At 48.5% G+C, this 27,634-nt stretch overlaps 3 protein-coding genes across 3 annotated transcripts in view; all 3 read left to right on the top strand.

Moving 5' to 3' along the window:
• Positions 1–1,183: 1,183 nt before the first annotated feature.
• Positions 1,184–21,178, top strand: LOC144587296 (uncharacterized). Its single transcript, XM_078387370.1, is given in 3 exon segments — positions 1,184–1,436; positions 3,308–4,934; positions 18,943–21,178. Coding segments are annotated over 2 exon segments (3,063 nt in total). The 5' UTR covers positions 1,184–1,436; positions 3,308–3,556; the 3' UTR covers positions 20,628–21,178.
• Positions 10,692–27,634, top strand: part of LOC144587237 (uncharacterized) — a 139,690-nt gene continuing 122,747 nt past the window's right edge. The window contains exon 1 of the mRNA XM_078387195.1: positions 10,692–10,807. The gene's annotated coding sequence lies outside the window, so the exon portion shown is untranslated. The remainder of the gene's footprint in view (positions 10,808–27,634) is intronic.
• The window catches only part of LOC144587072 (uncharacterized), a 78,683-nt gene continuing 76,923 nt past the window's right edge, over positions 25,875–27,634 (top strand). Inside the window, exon 1 of the mRNA XM_078386421.1 lies at positions 25,875–26,302. The gene's annotated coding sequence lies outside the window, so the exon portion shown is untranslated. The remainder of the gene's footprint in view (positions 26,303–27,634) is intronic.

The raw sequence follows: 27,634 nt of genomic DNA, 5'->3' as shown, positions 1-27,634 counted from the left end.
GAGAGGAGGAGGAGGGATACATGGGGAGAGGGCGGGGGGGGGAGATTCGGTGGGGGAGGGGCGGTCCCGATCCAGCCTTTCGGGCCCGAGAGACTCTTCTTCCTTTCTCCCCCCCCCCCCCCGGCATCATCCCCTCCCGGCAAGGCAGCGGTGCCTAATGGGAAGGAGGGGCTTTGTCCTCAATTCTTCCTCTGCCGGGGGGGGGGGGGGGGTCAAAAAAGGGGGTGGGGAAGAGAAGAAGCGTCCCTTGATTTCCGTCCTGCCCCTCCTGGTACAGCTAAGTCCACGGGGGGTGGGGTCGGCGAGGGTTTATTTTATTTATTTATTTATTTTATTTATTTAATTTATATGCCGCCCACTCTACCCAGAGGTCTCTGGGCGGCTTACAATAATTAAAAATTCAATACAATAAAATGATTAAAATACAATTAGAATTGCCATCATCAGGACCCACAGTTGTTATTTCAATTAAAAACCTTCTGGAACAGGAAGGTTTTGACCTGGCGCCGAAATGTCATCAGTGTCGGCGCCAGACGAATCTCAGTCAGGAGGGCATTCCATAGTCTGGGGGCAGCTGCCGAGAAGGCCCTTTGTCTACAAACCATCCCTCTTACCTCCTTGAGGGATGGCTCTTTCAAAAGGGCCCCATGGCTGGATCTTAACTGCTGGGTAGGTTCCTATGGAAGGAGGCGGTCCTTCAGGTATCCAGGGCCCAAGCAGGGGTTGCTGGAAAGGACTCCCTCCCACCTCCCTTGACCCCCCTCTAGCCTGGGAAGGGGTAACCTCTGCACCCCCTTTCTCCCCCCCTTGTGGCCCTTGGACTAAATTTCATCATCATCATAACAGCCCTGTGAGAACAGAAGGAGGGCAACCCATGGAAATCCACCCTGGGGGGAGGAGGGAAGCCATCAGGGGGAAGGTTTGGGGGTGCCTGTTTGGGGGTAGAAAAGGGGGTCGGTTGATTTCCATTTCCACTCAGTTCTCCCCCAGGAGACAATATTTTCTCCCCCCTCCCCGCCTGCCTGGTAAACCTAAATTCGGGTTGGGGTGGTGTTTGCTGGAAATAACTCCCTCCCTTGCCCCCCCTTGGCCTCCAAGCTTTGGAGGAAGATGATGGAAGGACCTGCAATGTCCCTGGGTGGGAAAGGGGGCTTGGGGGGGGGAGTACCAGGCATGGGGTGGGTGGGGGGATGAGAAGGTTGGTTGGAGGGGAGGGGGCCATATCCAGACCCCCAGGTAAAATCCCCACATTTTATTATTTAGTTATTGATTGATTGATTTGTTTATTTATCTTATAAAAGACACTTTACAGCGACGGTCGAGACCTGCAAGAACTGAAATAATTAAAAAAACAAACAGACAACCTTTAAAAATGCAGGAGGAGGCAAAGTGGCTCTAGAGAAGGTGACCGAAGAAGATGGACCCCTTGGCACCAGGTGAGGTTGTGGAGGGCACCGAGCAGGAGGGAGGGAGGAGAGGGTCCCCCTTCCTCCCCTTTTAGGCCTTTTTCCAGCTCCCACCCTCCATGTCGGCCCTGGGAGGTGGAAGTGACGTCCCTCTCCGGGCAGGTCTTTTGCAAGGCCAACGGCTCTGAAGGGTCCGCCCTCAACCGGACTGGGCCTCCCGGCCGGAGGTTAAAATAGGGAGGGAGAGCCCGCTGTCCGGGTCCCTCCCGTGTCCCCTGTGTGTTGTGGGTGAAGTCAGTCGGAGGGAAGAGGGCCTGGGGTGGGGAGGAAAAGGGGCAGGGGAGGATGATAATGCCCCTGCAAGAGAGAAATGTTCCTGGGGCATGAACAGGGCCCAGCTGGGCTCCACGACACCCCAGCCCTCCTCTTGGCATCCTCTTGGGCCACTGGGCAGAGGCGCGCCTGGGGAGATGGATCGTGTGCCAGCACCTTTCATGGGCCAGGAAGCGGAAATTTCATCGTCATCATCATAACAGCCCTGTGAGAACAGGAGGAGGCAACCCATGGAAATCCACGGTGGGAGGAGAGGGGAGCCATCGGGGGGAGGTTTGGGGGTGCCTGTTTGGCGGTAGAAAAGGGGAGAGGCAGGGGGTTCCAGTCCGTCGATCGGTCACCCCCAAATCCGTGGCCTGGGGGGAGAAGAGGCTGGTGGTTTATGGTCTCCCGAAGAGGAGGGAACTCTGAGATGCTGCAGGACAAACTCACCCCACCCCCTAAAATCCTCCTTGGCTCAGGGGAGATTTGAACCCAGGTCTCCCGACTCCCAGCCCCAGATCTGTTTCCCATCATCTTTTAAGAGCTTCCTGGTCATTTTCTACCCCTAATACTATCCTACTTTATGACTTTTTCATTGGCTTATCTTTTCCCTTCTCCCTTTGAATTCTAATTTCTTCAACCTCCGTGGCCTCTTTTCTAGTCATTTCTGTCCATCATTTGTCATCAAATTTGTCATGTCTGTCCATCTCCTGAATTTTAAAACCAAGCCTGATGACTTCCTTCCCCACATGGGCCAATTTGAAAGTTGCTTTAAAGAGCTGAAATTGCTTTCTGCATTTTCCCCCTTCTCTCTCTTTAGGTTTTCCATCTCGCTTCTTAAAAAGTTTACACTGGATCCCATCCAAGTCTTTCAGGTCCTTTATCTTCTCTAGTAATTTATCTTCTTTTAGCCGTTTCTCCTGGTACCCAAAGCTCTAGTCTCCTGACTCTAGAGAAGCCTTTATCCCTTGGTCAGCCTCTGGCCTCTAGTCCGCTGTACAGTCTTTACGCTTTGCTTCTCCTCTTATTTTGCATTATCCTCTTATTCTCAGATATAAACACACTTGAAATTCTTTAGACGCACCTGTAAAAATCTGTAACTTGTCACAAGCAGGATACAAACTGAATGAATGAATCAATAAATTATCATGTTTCATTTGACCTTTTCCAGACATCCACCAACTCCTTTATTAGCAGCAAAAATAAAAGTTTTGCACAAACATTAAGGAGGGGGAAAACACGGCAAAATTATCCTCAAAATTAAATTCCGGGAAGTGCTCCAAATCCTCATATAATCTTCAAGAACACCACATGTCACGCCAGCATGCCAGTCAGTTTTAGTAAATTAAAAAAACAAGCCTTTCAACTGCATTGCAATGGATGGGGTGCCTTTCACTTGCCGCTCCCAGTGCAAAATGTTCAGATCACAAGCCTTTGAATGCTGGTCTCCTCATCTTTTTCCCCCATTAATCTTAGCTGACTTTTAAGGGAATTAATTAGGAATCAGGAGATGAAAAAGGGTACTATGCCTGATACCTTCCTCTTATGTGATGAACAAGGAGTCAGATTTCTTTCTTTTCTCTCAGGTGAAGAACAGGAGAATAAGAACAGTCTGGAAACAGCTGATCCGAAAAGAGAAATTTGGAAATCCAGGGGGACAAAAAAAGCCGAGAAGAAGGAATCCTGTGACTCTCGAAGCCGCGAGGTGTTTGAGCCCCAGAACCGAATCACCAAAGAAAGAGTCAAGGAAGCAGCCCAGTGTGTGAAGAAATAACCCCTGTAAATGTAGCTCTAAAAGGCACTGCAGACGTCCTGTGGGGTGGAGTGGACCTCGTATGAAAATGCAAAAAACCCACGCAGCGGAGAAACCATATAAAGGTTCGGCTTCTGGGGAGAGCTTAACTCAGAGTGGAAATCTACAGTCGTATCAACTGAACCACACAGGAGAAAAACCATATAAATACGTTAAATGTGCAAAGAACTTCAGTCAGAGGAGTCAGCTTAATGTACATCAAAGGATCCACACAGGGGAGAAGCCATATAAATGCATGGAATGTGGAAAGCGCTTTAGTCAAAAAGGTAACCTTGGTTTACATCAAAAGACGCACACAGGAGAGAAACCCTATGCGTGCCTTGAATGTGGGAAGACATTCAGATTGAGTAGATCCCTACATATACATCAAAGGACCCACACAGGAGAGAAACCCTTTACATGTGAGAAATGTTGGAAGACCTTTAGTCAGAGACCTCACCTGAGTAGACATCAAAGGATCCACACTGGGGAGAAGCCATATGAATGCACGGAATGTGGAAAGAATTTCAGTTGCAGTGGAAATCTACAGTCACATAAAAGGACTCACACAGGGGAAAAGCCGTATCAGTGCATAGAATGTGGAAGGAGCTTCAGTGGGAGTGGACCATGTACTAAACATCAAAGAACCCACACAGGAGAGAAACCATATAAATGCATGGAGTGTGGAAAGAGCTTTAGTCAAAAAGGTAACCTTGATTTACACCAAAAGACGCACACAGAAGAGAAACCCTATGCGTGCCTTGAATGTGGGAAGAAATTCAGATTGAGTTGCCACCTACATTTACATCAAAGGACACACACAGGGGAGAAACCCTTTACATGTGAGGAATGTGGGAAGAGCTTCAGTGTCAGCAGTAGCCTCCGTTCACATCAAAGGATCCACACTGGGGAGAAACCATATGCATGTATGGAATGTGGAAAGAATTTCAGTGACAGTGGAACATATACAAAACACCAAAGGATCCATACAGGGGTGAAACCTTTTAAGTGCATGGAATGTGGAATGAGCTTCAATCAGAGCAGTAATTTTAATGTACATCAAAGGACTCACACCGGGGAGAAACCCTTTAAATGCCTAGAATGTGGGACGAGCTTCCGTCAGAGTGGAGATCTACATGCACACCAAAGGATCCACACAGGGGAGAAACCCTTCACGTGTGAGGAATGTGGGAAGAGTTTCAGTCGGAGCGGAAGTTTACGTTCCCATCAAAGGACCCACACTGGGGAGAAAAAACATCAATGTATGGAATGTGGGAAAAGCTTCAGTTGTCGCAGTAACCTCATCAAACATCAAACAACTCACATTGGGGAGAAACCCTACAAATGCATGGAATGTGGAAAGAGTTTCTGCCAGAGTGACCGTCTACATTCCCATCAAAGGACCCACACCAAGTGAGAAGGTTCCTTTCCTGAGAAGCATTGCTTTTGGCCTCTGCGGTGTAACCCACATGGAACAGCCCAGTCGTAGGAGCCGGAGGCTTGGTCACCTCGCTACTTTTGGTGGGGGGGGGAAAGGAGGTTGGGAAGGGAAGTCAGATGTGTGGTAGGTAGAGGAGGAGGGGAGAGGGAGGGAATGGGGCAGAGTTGGGAGAGATGATTCAGAAAATCCTGTTTTATAAGGTTACAATATGAATAGTTAATGTTCTCTTAATATTTTTCACATGAAAATAATATTAATAGTATAGTTGTTTAGAGCAAAATGTTACATCGTTCAATATAAAGTAGGACTCTCGTATGAGCGGGATTGTCATCCACCATTTCACTTATCTGCTGTCTACAATTTTTCAAAATTAAAAGAAAAATCCCTGAAGTACCTCTTTCTATGAATCAGTGATCAGAACTGGCCACTGGAGGGGATTCCGTCCAAATATAAACCAAGCACTTTAGAAAAGGTGTTGATATAAAATATGTTTTGTCCTGCCTTTCTCCTTAAAAAAGACCCAGAATGCCTTACATCATTTAAAAAATAGTATTTAAAGCTCAAAGCTGTGAGTATACAAATACAAAAAACGATAAATGGAATACAAGGGTAAAAAACTATAAACAACACCAAAACATATTCAAAGTAAGAAGGTACAGCATTTTGAATTCTCCCGGGGAATGGATGAGCAGCCTCTGGAGCCATAACAGGGTGTCTGTGGGTTTTTTGTTTCTTGTTTTCTGGATCCGCTAAAGTTCCCAGACACTTACCAGAGGAAGCCCCACATAGAGGGCAGCACCAGAACATGCTCAGAGCAGGGAGGGACAACCCTTTGAATCCAGACTGGCATTTGAACCCATATCCGCTGCTATAACAAAGATGGCATTAGAGTCATCCTGCGGGATGTGACTTAAGGCATGTGTCCGGGTAGCCAGACCGGACCCCGCCAGGAGGAGGCACCTGTTTTAAGGCACTCCAGGCCACTGCAGAATCCTGGACATCCGAACTTCGAGACTATTCCAAGAGGACCCCCAGGTTTCGCACCTAGGTTGTCATCAGGATTAAAAAAGTCTCCATTTTGGCCCAGAGGTTGAATAGCTTTCCAAGAAATTATATCCACACAGATCACGAGGTCTTTGTGCCAGGCAGACAAAGCTCAGATGCGATTGAAAGGCTGATAAATATTCATATATAAATGCATGGAATGTGCAAAGAGCTTTAGTCGAAAAGGTAACCTTGGTTTACATCAAGTAAGGCTTTATGATTTCTTTGGGTAGCTAAGTGTTTTCTGACAAGCAAGCATAAACCTCTCCCTCCTCCATTCTCCTGACAAGCAAGAAAGGGATGTCCTCCTGCATTCTCTTTGCTAGGTCTTAAATTCCCTTTTGTTAGGCATCTCCTTAGCCAAGCAGATTCGAGTCCTTTGTTTAGTAGCTCCAATCCCAGAATGTCATTTCTTCTTCAGTTCCGCCTCTCCTTCTCACGGGATTCTATCTCGGTCAGCAACTCCACAGTACCAGCTAAAATGTGTGGTATCATCAGCTCATAGATGGGACGGCCTTGCCTGGCTGGCCTTAGACGAAAACACCTGTGAAAAGTCCTGAGAACAAAGGACTACATATCCCAAAAGAGAAACCTGTTTTAACCTCTTTTTGTTCATGCCCAGGAATTGGGGCAACCACGACTCTAATTCAGACCCTTTAATGACAGGCACTTCTCACTGGAGGACCAAGTTCCGTTCTTGTGACTTGGTTGTTAAGCCAGTTGGTTGATAAGCGAGGAGCTTAAAGGCAGAGGCAGGAAGAAGCTTTAGCCAGAGCAGCCAGAAATCCCGCCATGTGAAGAAGCGGTTAAGAGGAAGCTCTTAAACCTAGTACAGTGGTGCCTCGCTTAGCGATTGCTTCATTTAACGAAGAACTCACTTAACGATGTGTTTCTTGGAGGAATTATCCACATCGTTTAACGATGTTCCCTATGGGGGATTTGATTGGGGAAAAGAAAAATTCACCAAAAATTAACGAAGACTCAGAACAAAGCCAAATTAAGTTTGCACATGTATCACAAGGTGCACTACCGATTCCAAGCATTTAAAACAGGTTTCAAACATTTTAAGACATTTAAAAATGAGTGAAAACAGACATCGCAAAGCCATTGAAAACCATTGAGTCGGCTTCAATGCATTTCAATGGCTTTCTGATGGGGGAAACATTGTTTCACATAGCGATGTTTCCTATGGGGATTTTCACTTAAGGACAGTAATCTGTTCCCATTGGAATGGATTAACCGGTTTTCAATGCATTCCTATGGGAAATGGTGTTTCGCTTAACGATGTTTTCCCATAGTGATGTTTTTTTAACCAACTAACATCGTTAAGCGAGGCACCACTGTAGTAGTGAGCCATCCCCTCAATCGTCTGGAGCAGAAGGAATGTCCGGGAGTCTAACTTACCTGCGAGAATGGAGAGTTTAACTCTAGAGGGAGAAGGAAAAAAAGGCGGGAAACAGGGAGGATATGACAGAGAGGTTCCTGATGACAGAGGAGGAGGGAGAGGAGGAAAAGAAGAACTGGGGTTCAAAGGAGTGGATCAGTCTGGAGAGGGAGAAAAAGAGTAAGAGAGTGTAGAGAGAGGAGGTGAGGAGGAATCTTATGTCTTTAGGGTACCAGAAAGAGGAGAAGGAGGAAGAGTAAGACTTGGAGGATATATGTGAGGACGAGGGGGTGCAGGCTTGGAACTACAGTTAGGAGGGCTTGGGCCCCTGGAATGGACTGTATATGAGTTTCTGTGAGCGAAAGGTCCTTCGAGGAGGGTGGTCCGCCCCGAACCGGTACCAGTGACCCAAACTCAACACAAGGGAGATTGGGCTCGCAATCCATTGAGAAAACCTACGGACAAAGAGAGATGTGGAACATCGTAGTGAAAGAGAATGAAGATATTAGTGCACTCTCCTTGTTATGAACTGACCCTATGTTGATGACTGGTCCTGTTGGATGCACAGAAGTTGTTGATTCCTCTCCTGTTATAGAAAGTAAAGGTTTTGTTGATAAAGATACCAGTGGTGCCTCGCTAGACGATGATAATCCATTCCACTGAAATCGCTGTTTAGCGAAATCATCTAGCGAAAAGCATTTCCCCATTGGAATGCATTGAAACCTGTTTAATGCATTCCAATGGGGAAGAATCGTCATTGTCTAGCAAAGATCGGCCATAGGAAAGCCGCTTTGCGGACCGCCAATCAGCTGTTTAAATCGCTGTCTTGCAAAGCTTAGGTCCCAAAAACACCTGTTTGCGAGCACGGAGGGAGCTGTCAAAATTGTCGTCTAGCGAAAATCGGTTTGCGAAGCAGGGACCAAACATTGTCCAGCGAAATTCCCCCATAGGAATCACTGCTTTGCGAATCGCTGTAGCGATCGCAAAAAGCCAATGTCTAGCGAAAAAACTGCCATGCGGGGTAACTGTCTAGCGAGGCACCACTGTATGTCTCCTGTGATTAATGCGGTCAGAGAAGGGGAACTGCTTAGTGTCTTATCAGAACCGAATCACAATGGCACCCAGCCTGAGGCAGTTCCGACTGCAGTAGACCAGGAGACAAAATGGTTGCAGCATAGTGTGGAGAGACAGGAGAAATTAATAGAAATGTTGACTGGACAGTATAAGTTAATGTTTGGAGAAGTTTTGAAAAAAGAAAGGGGAGATGAAGAGGAGAGAGGACTTAAACAAACCGGTATCATAAAAAAGACATGGGTGGTGGGACCGGCTCCTATTCACGTTCAAAAATGGGACCCAAAGATGACCTGGAGGTGTGCCTACACACGTTCGAGAGGGTAGCCTCCGTGGTAGGTTGGCCAAAGGAACATTGGACTCTTACTCGTAACACCCTGTCTCATGGGGATCTTGCAAGAGGGAGGGGATACCTTGACTTCTAAAGAAGCAGCTCAGTATGAAATGATTAAAATGATCATTTTACATACGCTTTTAATGGACGTGGTGGCACTGCGGGTTAAACCGCAGAAGCCTCTGTGCTGTAAGGTCTGTAGATCTTCAGCTGTAAGATCGAATCCATGTGGCGGAGTGAGCGCCCGTCGCTTGTCCCAGCTCCCGCCAACCTAGTGGTTCGAAAGCATGCAAATGCGAGTAGATAAATAGGGACCACCTTAGTGGAAGGTAGCAGCGTTCCGCATCTAAGTCGCATTGGCTATGTGACCACGGAAGATTGTCTTCGGACAAACGCTGGCTCTATGGCGTGGAAACGGGGATGAGCACCCGCCCCCTAGAGTGGAACACGACTGGACAAAAAAATTGTCAAGGGGAACCTTTACCTTTAATTTGATGGAGGAAGCTTATCGTAGATGGTTTAATTAGGGAGTTAAGGATGAGAGTGGGAACACACCCACATTCTTTACCATAGAGAATAAGGGCTAATTTAATTCGGTGGTTGAAACCTGAAGAAAAAACTAAAGACCAGCATCTAGATGTGCTAGTTATGGAACAACTAGTGACGATATTAAGCAGCAACATGAGAAGTTGGGTACAAAGGAACCATCCTAAAACACTAGAGGATTCTGGTTTGCCTAGTAGAAGATCATGGCAACGCAGAAGAATATGGGCGAAAAAAACCTCCACCCCTTTTCCAGATAATTTGAGATGACAGAAGATGGCGGCAGAAAGTTCCACACAGTCCCTTTAATCCCAAGGCACCAAGAGGGAGATCCTGGATCCACACGATTTTTCTGCAGGATTGTCCCCCAAACCACTGTCCCATAGGACGCCGTTGTGCTCCTAGGTTACACCTTAGAAATCATGGGTCCCCCAGCGCACGGCTCTGCAGTGGTGCAAAAACATGCATCTGAAGCATGGATCCCCCTGATTTTTACACAGGATCACTCTCCAACTCTTTCTGCCCGCAGGTGATGAGAGGGAAAGCAAGGGGATTCCCCAAGCGCATGGCTTTGCAGTGAGTGGTGTGAACACGGGGGGGGGGGCTCAGATTCTCCAGGCCTTTCTCCAGCTGAGAGAAGGAGAGAAAGGGGGCTGAGGAGGGGAGGGTGCAGCAGTGGGAAGGGGGGGCTGGGAATCTGTGGGAGGGAAGAGCTGAGGATCCCCCTTGTGGGGTCTTCCCCTTCTCCCCCCCCATTGCCTCACTGGAATGAATTCTTCCACTTCTCTCTTTTTTTACAGGAAGATAAAAGCCCCCCTCTTCTCGCCCCCCCTTTTTTTGCAATTTCACACCCACACCCCTCTCTCCTTCATTCATTCTGGCCTCAAAGCTTTGGGAGGCCCTGGGGAGGGGTCCAACACATGCCATTTGGGGGGGGGAATCCAGGGATCAGGGAAGGGGCTCCTTGAGGCCAGGAGCAAAGGCCAGGAGCCGCGAAAGAGAAGGGGCGACACGTCGCCCTCCAGGGACCCAGCTGGAAACATTTCAAGCCCCTGCCCAGAGGCCTTGTCTTCTTCTCTGGGAATCCAGGGGGAGAGCAATGCAAACGGGGGCCCTATTTATGTTTGAGGAAAAGGAGATAAACAGTGAAACCAGCAGGTTTAAGTGGCTCATCCTTGGGAAACTGAGAAAAAGGACCTTCAATGTCAGTTTTCGTCAGGATTTCCCAGGGAATGCTGTCCTTTGGGAAAGGTGGTGCAAAGCGTGGGTTTTGGGGATTCCCTCTAACACGCCACCCAAGAAGCGGGGTTTGGGGTTTGGCCCTCCAATTTCTCTTTTTCCTTTGACAGCTTCCTGGGTCCTTTCCGGGCGCAGGAGAGCATTTCCAGGCTTGAGCGCAGGCCGTCCTGGATCGAGGCCAGAGGGCTCTGCAGAAGGAGGTCTCCCTGGAGAATCTCAGGAAGAAGCTTCTCTCCGGGTAAGGATCCCTTGGCCTTCCTCAGAGGAATCCCTTTTCTTTGTTTTTTCCACAGCATTGATTGTCCAGGAGCCATTGGGTGGTTGGTGGGGCCGGATCCTGTGCTCTGGACGGGCTTTCTCGGCCAGGTATGAGCAAGGCTGGCGCCATTCCTTCTTGTTGACATTATGTTTTTTTATTTAAAATATTTTTATCCCACTATTTGCCTAAAGAAGGACCCACGGCCGCTGACATCCTTAAAAAGACGGTATTAAAAGCTAACAACAAATCCTAAAAAGGCTCAAACAGAGGCAAAACAAGAAGGTAAAACAGTGGGTTTCCAGAGAGGCAGAGTCATCGTCACAATCACAACCATCACCACAACCACCCCCCTCCCTTCGCGGGGGGGGGAGGCGGGGGAGGGGCTCCTCCCTCTACCTCCCACCGGAAGCGGAAGCCGTGCGCCTGCCCCTCCTTCTCCCCCTCTCTCCCCCCCCCACCTCTATGGTCCTTCCAGGAGCGCAGGCGTGGCGGAGCAAGGGGGGCTTCCTCGTGAGTTTGGAGGGGGGGCGGTTGGGATATATATGGGGGGGGGAGAGGAGGAGGAGGGATACATGGGGAGAGGGGGGGAGATTTGGTCCTGGGGGGGGGAGAGAAAGATTCAGTGGGGGAGGGGCGGTCTCGATCCGGCCTTCCGGGCCGAGAGACTCTTCTTCCTCGCCCCCCCTCCCGTCAAGGCAGCGGTGCCTAATGGGAAGGGGGGGCTTTGTCCTCAATTCTTCCTCTTCCGGTGGGGGGTCAAAAAAAGGGGGGGAGAGAAGAAGCGCCCCTTGATTTCCATCCTGCCCCTCCTGGTAAAGCTCACTCCCGGCCTGGGAAGGAGATGATGGAAGGACCTGCAGGGTCCCTCTGGGGGGGGGGGGAAGAGGCGTGAGGGGGGGAGGAGGGGTACTAGGCATGGGTGGGGGGGAGAAGGTCATATCCAGACCCCCACCATCCTGCAAAAGGTAACCTCTGCACCCTCTCCCCCCCCTTGTGGCCCTTGGATTAAATTTCATCAGCATCATCATAACAGCCCTGTGAGAACAGAAGGAGGGCAACCCATGGAAATCCACCATGGGGGGAGGGGGGAGCCATCAGGAGGGAGGTTTGGGGGTGCCTGTTTGGGGGTAGAAGAGGGGAGTCGGTTGATTTCCATTTCCACTCAGTTCTCCCCCAGGAAACATTATTCCCCCCCACGTCTGGTAAACCTACATTCGGGGGGGGAGGGGGTTGCTGGAAAGAACTCCCTTCCCCCGCCTTGGACCCCCAAGCTTTGGAGGGAGGGGACAGAAGGAGCTGCAATGTCCCAGGATGCGAAAAGGGGGCTTTGGAGGGGAGTACCAGGCATGGGGTGGGGGGGATGAGAAAGTCGGTTGGAGGGGAGGGGGCCGTATCCAGACCCCCGTCCTACAAATGCAACCTCTACGCCATCCCCCCCCCGGTGGCCCTTGAACCCACTCGAAGAAGCGCCTGGGGTAAAATCCCCACATTTTATTATTTAGTTATTGATTGATTGATTTGTTTATTTATCTTATAAAAGACGGTTCACAGCGATTGGCGAGACCTGCAAGAGCTGAAGTAATTAAAAAACAATCAGACAACCTTTAAAAATGCAGGAGGAGGCAAAGTGACTCTAGAGAAGGTGACCGAAGAAGACGGACCCCTTGGGAGCAGGTGAGGTTGTGGAGGGCACCGAGCAGGAGGGAGGGAGGAGAGGGTCCCCCTTCCTCCCCTTTTAGGCCCTTTTTCCAGCTCCTGCCCTCCGTGTCAGCCCCAGGAGGTGGAAGTGATGTCCCTCTCCGGGCAGGTCTTTTGCAAGGCCAACGGCTCTGAATGGACTGGACTGGGCCTCCCAGCCGGAGGTTAAAATAGAGAGGGACAGCTCGCCCTCTGGGTCCCTCCCGTATCCTCTGTGGGTTGTGGGTGAAGTCAGTCGGAGGGAAGAGGGCATGGGGTGGGGAGGAAAAGGGGCAGGGGAGGATGATGAAGCCCCTGCAAGAGAGAAAGGTTCCTGGGGCATGAACAAGGCCCAGCTGGGCTCCACAACACCCCAGCCCTCCTCTTGGGCCACCGGGCAGAGGAGCGCCTGGGGAGACGGATCGTGTGCCGGCACCTTTCATGGGCCCGTTCCAACTTCACTTTTCTATGATTCTTTGTAGACCCGATTTTCCCTCCGTTTCTTCCAAATGAGCTTTATACAATCCTTAACCTTAGATGGGTCCTCTATTGTTAACAAAATAGATTCAGCAAAAAAATGATTCACAGGCTTATCTTTTTTGCCAGTGTCCTGTATTTAATTAATAAATTGAGTTGCCTCTCCTGATAGCATTCACCAACAAATCTATAACCAAATCAAGTAACAACAGGGAAAGGATGTATCTTTATCTTGTGTCCCAGATTCGGGAAATGCGTTCTGGTCACTAATATGGATCCTGAAGGATTCCTGAATGCTCTTGGAGAGTTTCCAGCTGATATGGTCAGTGCTCCTATCGAAGCCCAGGTCGCCTTGTGGTACAAGGAGATGGCCCGGGCAGTTGGCACGATCGCACCTAGGCGCCCTCTCCCTGCCCGCAGAGCCTGTATGGCTCCATGGTACACAGAGGAGCTTCTGGCTATGAAACGGTTGGGGCGACGGCTTGAGCGCAGATGGAGGAAATATCGCTGCAACTATGACCAAACACAGCTTAGAGCCCATTATCGGGCCTACTCTGTGGCAATACGGACGGTGAAACGCCAGTATTTCTCCACTCGTATTGCTTCCTCGGTGTGTCGTCCAGCAGAGCTATTTCGAGTGGTCCAGGACCTTCTTAATTAATTTGTTACACACTTTGAGGGGAAAACTGCTCAGATTCACAAAGAGTTGGACTCCACTGTTGATGCAGATCCTATGGTTGCGTCCAGTGCTCCTGACTTTTGTCATAATTTATTGGATGAGTTCCAGTTGTTATGGCCCGAGGACAGGGTGCTTGGTTCCGTTCGCTGCCACCACTACACAACTCGTGACCCTTGCCCATCATGGCTGATAAAGAAATCTGCCAGGCGAGTTCGCACCTGGATTCGGGAGGTCATCAATTCCTCGTTAAGAGAGGGAGTGGTCCCTGCCCCATTAAAGGAGGTGGTGATTCGCCCACTTCTAAAAAAACCTAATCTGGACCCAGGTCTAGTGAACAACTATCGACAAATAGCAAACCTCCCTCTTCTGGGCAAGGTGTTGGAACGTGTGGTGGCTGAGCAGCTCCAGACTCTCCTGGATGAAACGGATTATCTAGATCCATTTCAATTGGGTTTCAGGCCGGATTATGGGACGGAGACTGCCTTGGTCGCCCTGTTTGAGGACCTTTGCCGGGAGAAAGACGGGGGCAATTCATCCCTGTTGATTCTTGTGGACCTCTCAGTGGCTTTCAACACCATCGACCATGGTGTCCTTCTGGACAGACTGGCTGGGATGGGAATCGGAGGGATTGTTTTATAGTGGTTCCGCTCCTACCTGGCTGATCGAGTCCAGAAGGAGGTGCTGGGGGACAGTAGCTCTGATCCATGGTGGTTGCGTCATGGGGTTCCTCAGGGCTCTATACTGTCCCCCATGCTGTTCAATATCTGCATGAAACTGCTGAGGGAGGTCGTTAGGAGGTTTGGGCTGAGGAGTCAGCAATATGCTGACGACACCCAGCTCTACCTCTCATTCTCTACCAATCCAGGTGTAGCAGTCCCCGTTCTGAACTCGTGCCTAGACTCGATAATGGTCTGGATGAGGCTCAATAAACTGAGGCTCAATCCAGACAAGTCAGAAGTGCTGCTGGTAGGTGCTCCGCCAGATAGGTTAAAGGGCCATTTCCCTGCCTTAGACAGGATTACACTCCCCCTGAAGGACAGGGTCCGCAGCTTGGGGATGGTCCTTGACCCCGGTCTGACCTTGGAAAGTCCAGGTGGACTCAGTGTCCAGGGGTGCCTTCTTACAGCTGCGGAGAATATATAAACTTTGCCCTTACCTGGATGAGCGGAGCCTGGCAACAGTCACTCATGCACTGGTAACAAGCAAGCCTTTGAAGAGGGTCCGGCGGCTGCAACTGGCACAGAACTGGGCTGCGCGGCTGGTAAGTGGTGCTGCCGCACGGACTCACATCACGCCGGTTCTGAAAAATTTACACTGGCTGCCGGTTGCTGCTCGGGCCCAATTCAAAGTGCTTACTCTAACATATAAAGCCCTAAACGGCTTAGGACCTGGTTACCTAAAGGACCGTCTTCTTCCATACGAGCCTGCCCGCCCTTTAAGATCAGACCAGGAGGCCCTTCTGAAGGTGCCATCCCTGAAAGAGGTGAGGGGGGTCGCATGTCGAAATAGGGCCTTCTCGGCTATTGCCCCCCAACTTTGGAATGCCCTCCCTATAGAGATCCACTTGGCTCCAACACTGTTGGCATTTTAATTAAACAGTATTCTCTAGCTGGCCACATGAGCAGCAGGACTTATTAGAATTAATGTTTTAGGATATTTTATATTGTCTATTTTAATGTTTTTTAAAGTTTTAATATTGTTGTACGTCGCCTAGAAGCCACTGGTAATGGTGCAGCTAAAAATATTGTAAACAAACAAACAAACAAACAAACAAATAAATAAATAATAGAATTGGAAACCTTTCTGTATATAATCGGATATATATGCCAAATGAAAATTTTTCTGTCCTTCCTTTAATACTGCCCATTCCATGAAACTAAACCATTTAATAATATTGAATGGTATTTATTATTCCTGTTTTCATTTTACTTTTAGATACAAAATGGGCTACATTCAGTGCCTTTCTCGTTAAATTTGCCATTGTCCTTCCGATCCATCCATTGTGATCTTCCTTTATCTAATTTATCTATTGAAGGGGAACCTTTTTTGTAAAGAGTCAGGCCTATCAGGTTCCGTATCAGTAGCATCTTTATGAGGTTTTAATATTTAGTCTAATCAACAAATGTTTCCAAGAAGATGGAATTTCTTCCCCTTCCATTAAATGATTGAATAAGGTTTTGACCTTCAGTACTAATAGTTCCCTCCTGTCTTTAAATTATCCAGAATTTATTCTAACTCCTTTTCTGGAAGAGGTTTCTTCTTCTGTTTCTTCTCTCTTCCTTCTCTTTCTTCTTTCACAGAATCGTAGATTCATGAATTTGGAAGGGGCCCCCCGAGGCCATCAAGTCCAACCTCCTGCTCAAGGCAGGAATCCGAAATCCAAGGAGGTCTCCCAGGGGGTTGTCTGTATTCCTCTTGAAGGCCTCCAGGGTTGGAGTGCTCACTGTGATGATTTGTGTTTTTATGTGTATTAGAATGGGATATGTAGTCCTAAGATTGTACCAACAGCATCCATCTTGATTTAAAGTCTGTTCTGTAGTAGGAAAGTTTTTCATGCTGTTTCAGAGAAGCTTCGCTCTCTGATTATCTCGTTGCTAAGATGAGTAGAGAGCAGAGACTTTCGTAGTCAAAATAATTCTGCCACAAAACTTGATAACAACTCTCAAGCTCTCATGAGAAAGTTAGGCGGGACAACAAGACCCAGGAGGGGGTGTTCCTTATGAAGAATTCTGGGAAGAAGAAGGAAGTTGGTAAGGAGTTGGAAAAAGATGGAGTTGGACTGAGAAAGGTCAGACACGTGCTTTTTCCTATAATGGATTATAACTTTGCTATGGACTATTTTTCCTACCATGGACTGATGGAAGTCAACTGGATTTCATCTATCGTCAGCCTATGAAGACCCAAGACACGTGAGATGGACTGTGTTATGTTTTTTATTAGTATAATCCCATTTCTTTATTTTTATAGCTGGAGTGGGGGAGGGGAGTGTTCCGTTTGTCTTGATATGAAAATGTAGCTACTGAACTATTTTACCATCAACTGAAACCTTTTCTAAAGCAATTCTTTTCAATAAAGCAGTAATGATTTGATCTGCATGCATTGGTTCTTGTACAGACTAGCTGAATGTCTAATTGGCCATGTGTGTTTGCTACCAAAGATTTAGAGCCAGATTATTCTGAGTATAACTCATGGATTTGTCTGTGTGTGTTGCTTTCTTAATAAAGGAGATTGGCTTTTGAGGAAGAAGTTTAGATAGGACCTTGCTGAGACCTAAGGGCTCTGCTCAGCAGTCAGAGGTTTGTCTGGATTTCGGATTCATCCCAGTCTCCGGCACCCCCATAAATCTCTTTGGAGATAAGGGGCTGCTTACACTCACCGCCTCTTGAGGTCACGGGTTCCATCGCCTGTTGCTTGAGCCCTTTGCTGCCTGTCCTGTGCTCTGGGATGATCCGGAACAGATCCTGCCCTTCCTCTGCAGGGCCATGATCCGTATGAACCATGCCCATTTCATGCAACCACACTAGACCTTGCACGCAGGGCTCCAAATGTTATTGAGCATTTCGTAAAACTCAAACACCAGATTGCCCCAACTATACTTGGCCTAGTTTCTACCTTTCTGTAGGTTCTCCTGCCCAATTCGCATCTGGTATAAAGGTCTCCAGCCGTGACAGCAAGTCCTCCAAGATCTTCCTCTTGATCTCCCCTCCCTCCTGGAAAGCCCCTTCTCCTCCAATTCTGCCGATGAGACCACCTGTCTTGCAGATCTAGGTGTTCTTATGGCATCTCGTGAAGTTTCTCTCCTTGTCAGTAAATTCTTCATGGTCTTTTCTAGTGTCATTTCTCTCTGTCTCCTGAATTTTAAAACCAAGCCTGATGACTTACTTCCCCACATGGGCCAATTTTAAAGTTCGTTTAAGGAGCTGAAATTGCCTTGTGCATTTTTCCCTTCTCTCTCTTTAAGTTTTTCATGTCACCTCTTAAGCAGTTTGCACCGGATACCATCCAAGTCTTTCAGGTCCTTTATCCTCTATCCCTTGGTTGGTCTCTAGCCTCTAGTCTGTTGAATATCTGTACAGTCTTTACACTTTGCTTCTCTTATCAGATATTCTCATGTTCTTATAAGATATAAAGACACTTGAAATTCTTTCGACGCAATTGTAAAAACTTGGCACATGTATAAAAAATCCAGCAGAGGGAGGAATCTGATCATTTTAGAATTATTGCTGTTGGTTTTAATGTCTATTTTTATTTCTTTTTTCTATTTTATGTCTTGTAACCTGTCTAGAGTAGTGCTGTAATATAAATGGAAGCAGGATACAAATTGAATAAATCAGATAGGCGGGGTGAAAATACAATAAATAAATAAATAAAATCAATCAATCAATCAATTAATCCTATTTCAGTTGTCATTTTCCAGACATACACCAACTCCTTTATTAACAGCAGAAATGAAAGTTTTGCACAAACATTAAGGAGGGGAAAAACACAGCAGAATTATCCTCAAAATTAAATTCCGGGAAGTGCTCCAAATCTTCATATAGTCTTCAAGAACACCAGATGTCACGCCAGCATGACCATCCGTTTTAGCAAATAAAAAAACAAGCGTTTCAACTGGATGGGGTGCCTTTCACTTGCCACTCCCAGTACAAAATGTTCAGCTCACAAGCCTTTAAACACCGATCTCATCATCGTGTCCCCCTCCCCCATTAATTTTAGCTGACTTTTAAGGGAATGAATCAGGAATCCTTTCAGTTTGGAGATGAAAAAGGGTACGATGCCTGATACCTTCCTCTTATGTGATGAACAAGGAGTGAGATTTTTCTATTTCTTTTCTCTCAGGTGAAGAACAGGAGAATAAGAACAGTCTGGAAACAGCTGATCCGAAAAGAGGAAAAGAGAAATTTGGACATCCAGGGGGACAAAAAAAGCCGAGAAGAAGGAATCCTGTGACTCTCGAAGCCGTGAGGTGTTTGAGCCCCAGAACCGAATCACCAAAGAAGGAGTCAAGGAAGCAGCCCAGTGTGTGAAGAAATAACCCCTGTAAGTGTAGCTCTAAAAGGCACTGCAGACGTCCTGTGGGGTGGAGTGGACCTTGTATGAAAATGCAAAAAACCCACGCAGCGGAGACACTATATAAAGGTTCGGCTTCTGGGGAGAGCTTAACTCAGAGTGGACATTTACATTCTCATCAACCGACCCACACAGGCATATAAATGTGTTGAATGTGGAAAGAGCTTCAGTCAGAGGACTCAGCTTAATATACATCGAAGGATCCACACAGGGGAAAAGCCACATAAATGCATGGAATGTGGAAAGTGCTTTAGTCAAAAAGGTAACCTTGGTTTACATCAAAAGATGCACACAGGAGGGAAACCCTATGCGTGCCTTGAATGTGGGAAGACATTCAGATTCAGTAGATCCCTACATATACATCAAAGGACCCACACAGGGGAGAAGCCATATAAATGCATGGAATGTGGAAAGAGCTTTAGTCAGAGTGGTAATCTTAGGGTACATCAAAGGACCCACACTGGGGAGAAACCACATAAATGCATGGAATGTGGAAAGAGCTTTAGCCACAGATATGCCCTTAGATCACATCAAAAGACCCACACTGGGGAGAAACCACATAAATGCATGGAATGTGGAAAGAGCTTTAGTCGCAGTGGTAGGCTTATGGCACATCACAGGACCCATACTGGGGAGAAACCACATACATGCATGGAATGTGGAATGAAATTTAGTCGCAGTGATGCCCTTAGAGTACATCAAAGGACCCACAGTGGGGAGAAACCACATAAATGCATGGAATGTGGAAAGCGCTTTAGTCGCAGTGGTGCTCTTACATTACATCAAAGGACCCACACTGGGGAGAAAGGACATACATGCATGGAATGTGGAAAGAGCTTTAGTTGCAGTGGTAATCTTAGGTTACATCAAAGGACCCACACTGGGGAGAAACCACATAAATGCATGGAATGTGGAAAGAGCTTTAGTCAGAGTAGTCAGCTTAGGGTACATCAAAGGATCCACAGTGGGGAGAAACCACATAAATGCATGGAATGTGGAAAGAGCTTTAGTCAAAAAGCTAAACTTGATTTACATCAAAGGACACACACAGGGGAGAAACCATATAAATGCATGGAGTGTGGAAAGAGCTTTAGTCAAAAAGGTAACCTTGATTTACATCAAAGGACACACACAGGAGAGAAACCCTTTACGTGTGAGGAATGTGGGAAGAGCTTCAAGGTCAGCAGTAGCCTCAGTTCACATCAAAGGATCCACACAGGTGAGAAACCATATAAATGTATGGAATGTGGAAAGAGTTTTAGCGACAGTGGATCATATAGAAGCCATCATAGAATCCATACAGGGGAGAAACCATTTAAGTGCATGGAATGTGGAAAGAGCTTCAATCAGAGCAGTCATTTTAATTTACATCAAAGGATTCACACCGGGGAGAAACCCTTTAAATGCCTTGAATGTGGAACGAGCTTCCGTCAGAGTGGAGATCTACATGCACACCAAAGGATCCACACAGGGGAGAAACCTTTTACGTGTGAGGAATGTGGGAAGAGCTTCAGTCAGAACAGTAACTTGAGTAGACATAAAAGAAACCACACTGGGGAGAAAGCACATCAATGCCTAGAATGTGGGAAGAGCTTCTGTCAGAGTGGAGCTCTAAGTGCACACCAAAGGATCCACACAGGGGAGAAACCCTTCACCTGTGAGGAATGTGGGAAGAGTTTTAGTCAGAGCGGGAATTTACGTTTACATCAAAGGACCCACACTGGGGAGAAAAAACATCAATGCCTGGAATGTGGGAAAAGCTTCAGTTGGCGTGGTAACCTCATCAAACATCAAACAACTCATATTGGGGAGAAACCCTAGAAATGCACGGAATGTGGAAAGAGCTTCTGTCGGAGTGACCATCTACATTCCCATCAAAGGACCCACACCAAGTGAGAAGCCTCATAAATGCATGGAACATGGGAAGACCTTCAGCTGCCTTGAAGTTCAGGGCTTTCCGGTTATGAAATAACAAACATGCTTATTCTTTTATATCCATGTGTAGTAAGGCAGGTCATGAGAGTGGGGAGGTTCCTTTCCTGCTGAGCACTGCTTTTTGCCTCCCCGGCGTAACCCACGTGGAACAGCCCAGTCGTAGGAGCCGGAGGCTTGGTCACCTCACTACATTTGGTGGGGGGGAAGGAGGTTGGGAAGGGAAGGGGAGATGGTTTTTAGGTAGAGGGGGAGGGAGGGGGAGGGAGGGAATGGGGGAGATGATTCAGTTGGAGATAATTCAGAAAATCCTGTTTTATAATGTTTCAGTATGAGTACTTACTCTTCTCTTAATAGTTTTCCCATGAAAAGAATATTAATAGTATACGTAGATAGTTGTTTGGAGCACAATGTTACTTCGTTCAATCTAAAGTAGGACCCTCGTATCAGTGGGATTGTTATCCACCGTTTCACTTATCTGCTGTCTGAAATTATTAAAAATATATTTTCAGAAATCCCTGAAATACCTCTTTCTGTGATGCAATGATAAGAACCGGCCACTAGAGGGGATTCCTTGCAAATATAAACTAAGCACATTAGAAAAGTTGTTGATATCAAATACCGTGTTTTACCGTGTATACCAGTGGTTCTTGACCTTTGTTACTCGGATGTTTTTGAACTGCAACTCCCAGAAACCCCAGCCAGCAGAGTTGGTGGTGAAGGCTTCTGGGAGTTGCAGTCCAAAACTTCTGAGTAACCCAAGGTTAAGAACCAGTGGTGTATACAACCCGCCCAAAGTATAAAACGACTCTGTAGTTTTGACCCTTGATGGAGACGGAGGAGCTCCTCCACCTCCGTCTCCTCCTCCTGCTCTCTCCACTGCCCGCCCATTTACCTCCTCCAGTACGATTGCCAACTACGGGGGCTCACCTCCAGCTGCCTTGTCCTCTGCCCTAGGAGGTTGTGGGAGGAGCTGACCTGGCAGCAGCAGCAGGAAGAGGTGCTCAAGTGCTTGTTTGCCTCTGCCTCCACCGGAGGGGACAAGGCAGTAACGTGAGCTGAGCCCTTCAGTACCACTGGAGTTGGTGATCTGGCAGCAGCAAGAGGCGCCCAAGTGCGCACGACTGCTCCTTCTTCTCCTGCTGCTGCTGCTGCTGCTGCCTCCAGGCCACCAGAGGGGACAGGCTGTGAGCTCTGGAAGAGGCAATTGAGCAGTGGCAGCAGCAGCAAGAGGTGCCCGAGCGCGTGCTTCTGTGTATAAAACAACACTCAATTTTTCCTCTAATTATTTTAGGGAAAAGTGTCATTTTATACACAGTAAATATACAGTATGATTTGTCCTCCTTTTCCCCTTAAAAAACACCCAGAGTGGCTTACATCATTTAAAAAATATTAAAAGCTAAGAAATGTGAGTATACAAATACAAAAAACGATAAAAGGAATACAAGGGTAAAAAACTAAAAAAGTAAACGTTCCCCTTGATAATTTTTGTCCAGTCGTATTCGACTCTAGGGGGCGGTGCTCATCCCCGTTTCCAACCCATAGAGCCAGCATTTTTTCCAAAGACAATCTTCCCTGGTCACATGGCCAGTGCGACTTAGACACGGAACGCTGTTACCTTCCGACCGAGGTGGTCCCTATTTATCTAATTGCATTTGCATGCTTTCGAACCGCTAGGTTGGCGGGAGCTGGGACAAGCGACGGGCGCTCACTCCATCACGTGGATTCGATCTTACGACTGCTTGGTCTTCTGACCCTGCAGCACAGGCTTCTGCGGTTTAGCCCACAACGCCACCACATCCCTATAAACAACACCAAAACACATTCAATGCAGGAAGGTACAGCATTTTGAATTCTGCCCGGAAATGGCTGAGCAGCCTCTGGAGCCGTAACAGGGTGTCTGTGTGTGTTTTGTTTGTTGTTTTCTGGACCCGCTGAAGTTTCCGGACCCTTTCCAGAGGTTGTTCCCACATAGAGCGCAACACCAGAAGACGCATCAGAGCAGGGAGGGACAACCCTTTGGATCCAGACAGGCCTTTGTACCTGGATGCGCTGCTGAAAACAAAGAGGGCATTAGAGCCATCCTGCCAGGATGTGACTAAAGCAAGTGTCTGCGTGGACAGGCCGGACCCCGCCAGGAGGAGGCGCCGCTGGTGCCCTCGTTTTAAGGGTGCAAAGGCCCTCTTGGCCACTGCGAGAATCGTAGACATCTGGACTTTGAGACTTATCCAAGAGGACCCCCAGGCTTCGCACCTGGGTTGTCATCAGGGTCAAAAAAAGGAAAGAGTCTCCTCAATTTTGGCCCTAAGGTTGAATAAGTTTGCCACAAATTCTATCCACACAGATCACGAGGTCTTTGTGCCAGGCAGAGAAAGGTCAGATGCAACTGAAAGGCGGATAAATCTTCTATATAGAGTGTGGCTATAAAAGAAACCGAAAAGGGCAGCAACCTCACTGGATGCCTTTGACCTCCTGGAAAGGGTGATCATGGGAGACACATTTATTAGGGTTTCTAGAAACCTGATAGGAAGGGGGATGATGCCACCATATGGACTGGATCCGATAAATGTGGATCAGGCAAGGGCATCCTCGAAGGTCCCACCTATACTTGCACATGAGGAGACAAAGCAGGGGGTTTCCCCAGGTTCAGGGCTCTCCAGAGGTACAAAAACAGGCTTTCCATGCGTTTGGAGCCCGGACCCCCCTGGATCCCCCCCCGGATTTTGACGCAGGATCCTCCCGAGACCCCCTCCTCCCACCCTCTCTCTGCCCGCAGGTCACTTGAGAGAGGAAGCCTGGGGGTTCTTCCATCGCCTGGCTCTTGGCCATGGGGTGAAAACGGGGTGGGGTGGGGGCTTCTCCTTCTCCGGGCCTTCCTCCATCGGGGGGGGGAGAGAAAAGGGGGCAGAGGAGGGGAGGGCCCAGCGGTGAGGGGGAGGGGAGAGCTAGGAATATGGGGGAGGGGGGAGCTGAGGATCCCCCCCCCTCGGTGTGGGATCTCCCCCTTCTGCCCCCCCTTGCCTCACTGGGATGAATTCTTCCCCCCTCTCTTTTTGCAGGAAGATAAAAGCTCCACCCCACCCCCTTTTTTGCTATTTCACAACCACCCCCTCCCCCACCCCCTTTCATTCATTCATTCATTCATTCATTCCGGCTTCAAAGCTTCGCGGGAAGGGAAAAGGGAAACCTAGAGGTAGAAAAAGGTAGCAGGCTGGGAGGGGTTTTTCGTAGCTCTACTTATTTTATTTATTTATTTATTTATTTATTTATTTATTTATTTATTTATTTATTTATTTATTTAATTTATATCCCGCCTATCTAGTCACTTAAGACCACTCTAGGCGGCTTACAACAAGCATGATACAATATAATTAAAAACAATTTTAAAAGGGGACAAACTTTGGACAAGATGGAACAGACACTAGGAGAGAGGAAAAAAGAGGGAAAATCAGGAATTGGTTGAGGGGAAGGCCTGCCGAAACATCAGTGTCTATGCACAACCGGAGAGACTTTTCTAGGTGCAACCGGAAGGAGGGGGACCTTTTGCCTCTCTTTCCCTCCCTGCCCTCTCTATGGTCAGCGGAGGAACATTCGCGCCGCCACACCCCCCCCACCCACCCACCCCCCACACACACACCCCGTTGCAGGGAAGCCTTCTTGCGGATTTCCCCCCTTCAGGACCTGGAAGGAGGTGGGAAGGGGATGGGGGGGATGGAGGGAAGGCTATGGGTTGGCAAAATAATGGGGGGGGAAGCCTTTCAAACCAATGAAACCTGTGTGTCTGTGTGTGTGTGTGTTTTGGGGGGGACCTTTTCTGGGCCATCAGGTTTGCAAATTCCTCCCCCCCACACACACACACCTGGCGCTTGACTCCCACCTCCACCCCCATTGCCACCCCCCACCTGTGCATGTTCGGGGTGGGCAAATGGGTGTCAGAAGGGAAGGAGGGGGGGTCCTGGGCTCCAGGAGAGGCTGCCGGAGGTGGGGGGCTCTGGGGTGGGAGTCCCAGACACGTGGGGGCTTGGGGGGAGGGATGAAGACAGGGGGTGCCAGCTATGGGGAAGGAGGAGGAGGAGCCTGATCTGAGCCACTTGCCTGGGATACAGGAGCTCCTCTGACACCCCCAGCCAGAGAGAGAGAGAAGATGATGATCATCATCATGATCCCCACCCACCCAGGGAGCCCTCAGGCAGCAGCTGCCTTCTCTGGAGTGTGGCCAGGGGCAGCCCCAGGCGGAGAGAAAGGCAGCCCTCCAGCCCAGGATCCGGAGAGGAAGTCGGAGCCCCTGAGAAGCCCCCACCGCCCCTTCTTCCGAGGGCCCCCAACGAAGAGGCAAAAAAGGGAAACAGGTACTCGACCTCCTCCTCCTCTCGAGTAGGCTGCAGGAAAAAGGAAAGGACAGGAGAGGAGGAGGAAGAAGAAGAGAAGGCCCCCCCAGGAAGCTCCTCTAAAACTCCAGACCCCTTCCAGAGAGAGAGAGGTGATGATGATGATGATGATGATGATGATGATGATGATGATGATGATGATGATGATGATGATGATGATAATCCTGATCCACCATGGCCATGATCGGGAAAGGAAGTCAGAGCCCCTTCCTCTCCCGATGGAGATCACAAATGGGGAGGGGGTGGTTGTGAGGAAGGTCTCTCTGGGCCCCTCCATCGATCCTGGAGGGAGAAATAATAATAGGGGCCCCGGGGGGGGAGGGGGGTCCGAGAGGCCGCTTCCTCCCAAGGGGTCCGAGGGTCGGGTGGGGGGTCATTCATGATGAGTAAGAAGAGGCAAAAGAGGGAAACTGGGGAACTGGCCCCCTCCTCCTCCTCTCGAGTAGGCTGCAGGAAAGGGAAAGTAAGGAGAGGAGGAGGAGGAAGAGAAGAAGCCCCCCCCCGAGGGTGCAGGGGGGGAGAAAGTACACCAAGGGGGTGGAGAGGAGGTGGCCTCTTTCAAAGGGTCTGACAGATGCCATTTTTTTGGGGGGGGGAGAGGGATCCAGGAGCAGAGAAGGGGCACCTCGAGGCCAGGAGGAGAGGCCAGGAGCCGCGAAGGAGGAGAAGGGGTGACACGTCGCCCTCCAGGGACCAACCTGGCGGGAGACAGAAGCCCAAAGTCCTCGTCTTCCTCTCTGGGAATCCAGGCTTCTTCTCCTGCCTTTCTTCTTTTTTAAAATTCGCCTCCTGCCCAAAACTGAAGATTTCCTACTTCTCCGCGTAAAAAAAAAGGTTTGGGGCAGAGTGGGAGAGCAAGGCCAACGGGGGCCCTCTTTCTGTTTCAGGAAAAAGGAGAGAAACGGCGAAAGCCCTTTTCCCTGACCAGTAGGTTTGAGCTCCTCCTCCTTGGAAAATGAAGAAAAAGGATGTGAAATGTCAGTTTTTCATTGGGATTTCCCAGGAAATGCTGTCCTTTGGGAATGGCGGTGCTGAGCGTGGGTTTTGGGGCTTCCCTCTAACAGGCCACCCAAGAAACGGGGTTTGGGGTTTGGCCCTCCAATTTCTCTTTTTTCCTTTTCCAGATTCCTGGGTCGTTTCCAGGCGCAGGGGTGCATTTCCGGGCAGGAGCGCAGGCCGTCCTGGATCGAGGCCGGAGGGCTCTGCAGAAGGAGGTCCCCCGGGAGAATCTCAGGAAGAAGGTCTCTCTGGGTAAGGATCATTTTGCCTTCTTCATTGTATTTCTCCCTGCACTGATTGGCTGTCCAGACGCCATTGGGTGGGTGGTGGGACTGGATCCTGTGCTCTGGACAGGCTTTCTCGGCCAGCCTTGAGCAAGGTGCCATGTCTTCCTCTGACATGGTGTTTATTTAAAACATTTTATCCCACCATTCACCTAAAGAAAGGCCCAGTTCAGCTTACATCATTAAAAAGACAGTATTTAAAGCTGACAACGATGAGTAAACACACACTGTAGTTGTTGTTGTTTAGTTGTGAATTTGTCTCTTACTCTTCCTGACCCCATGGACCAGACCACGCCAGGCACTCCTGTTTTCCGCTGCCTCCCGGAGTTTGGTCAAATTCATGTTGGTTGCTTTAATGACACTGTCCAACCATCTCATCCTTTGTCGTCCCCTTCTCCTCTTGCCCTCACACTTTCCTAACATCAGGGTCTTTTCCAAGGAGTCTTCTCTTCTCATGAGATAGCCAAAGTACTGGAGCCTCAGGTTCAGGATCTGTCCTTCCAGTGAGCACTCAGGGTTGATTTCCTTCAAAATGGATAGGTTTCTTCTCCTTGCAGTCCAGGGGACTCTCAAGAGTCTCCTCCAGCACCACAATTCAAAAGCATCAATTCCTCGGCAGTCAGCCTTCTTTATGGCCCAGCTCTCACTTCCATACAACACTACAGGAAAAACCATAGCTTTGACTATGCGGACCTTTGTTGGCAAGATGATGTCTCTGCTTTTAAAGATGCTGTCAAGGTTTGTCACCGCTTTCATCCAAAGATGCAGGTATCTTTTAATTTCGGGGCTGCTGTCTCCATCTGCAGTGATGATGGAGCCCAAGAAAGTAAAATCCGTCACCGCCTCCATATCTTCCCTTTCTATTCGCCAGGAGGTGATGGGACCAGTGGCCATGATCGTAGTTTTTTTTTGATGTTGAGCTTCAAACCATTTTTGGCACTCTCCTCTTTCAGCTTCATTAAGAGGTTCGTTAATATTAATGTATTCGCGAAGGCTTTCACGGCCGGCATCTAATGGTTGTTGTGAGTTTTTCGGGCTCTTTGGCCATGTTCGGAACGTTGTTCTTCCTGATGTTTCACCAATCTCTCTGGCCGGCATCTGAGGACAGGTTTTTTAAATTTCTCCTCACTTTCTGCCATCAGAGTGGTATCATCTGCATATCGAAGGCTGTAGATATTTCTTCCGGCAATCTTAATTCCGGTTTGGGATTCATCCAGTCCTGCCTTTTGCATGATGTATTCCGCATATAAGTTAAATAAGCTGGGGGACAATAGGCAGCCTTGTACTCCTTTTCCAAGTT

Source organism: Pogona vitticeps, chromosome 2 (assembly GCF_051106095.1).
Source record: "Pogona vitticeps strain Pit_001003342236 chromosome 2, PviZW2.1, whole genome shotgun sequence".
Taxonomy (NCBI): domain Eukaryota; kingdom Metazoa; phylum Chordata; class Lepidosauria; order Squamata; family Agamidae; genus Pogona; species Pogona vitticeps.
Note: the sequence above shows the minus strand (reverse complement) of the source record. Positions and strands in the feature narration are given on the sequence as shown.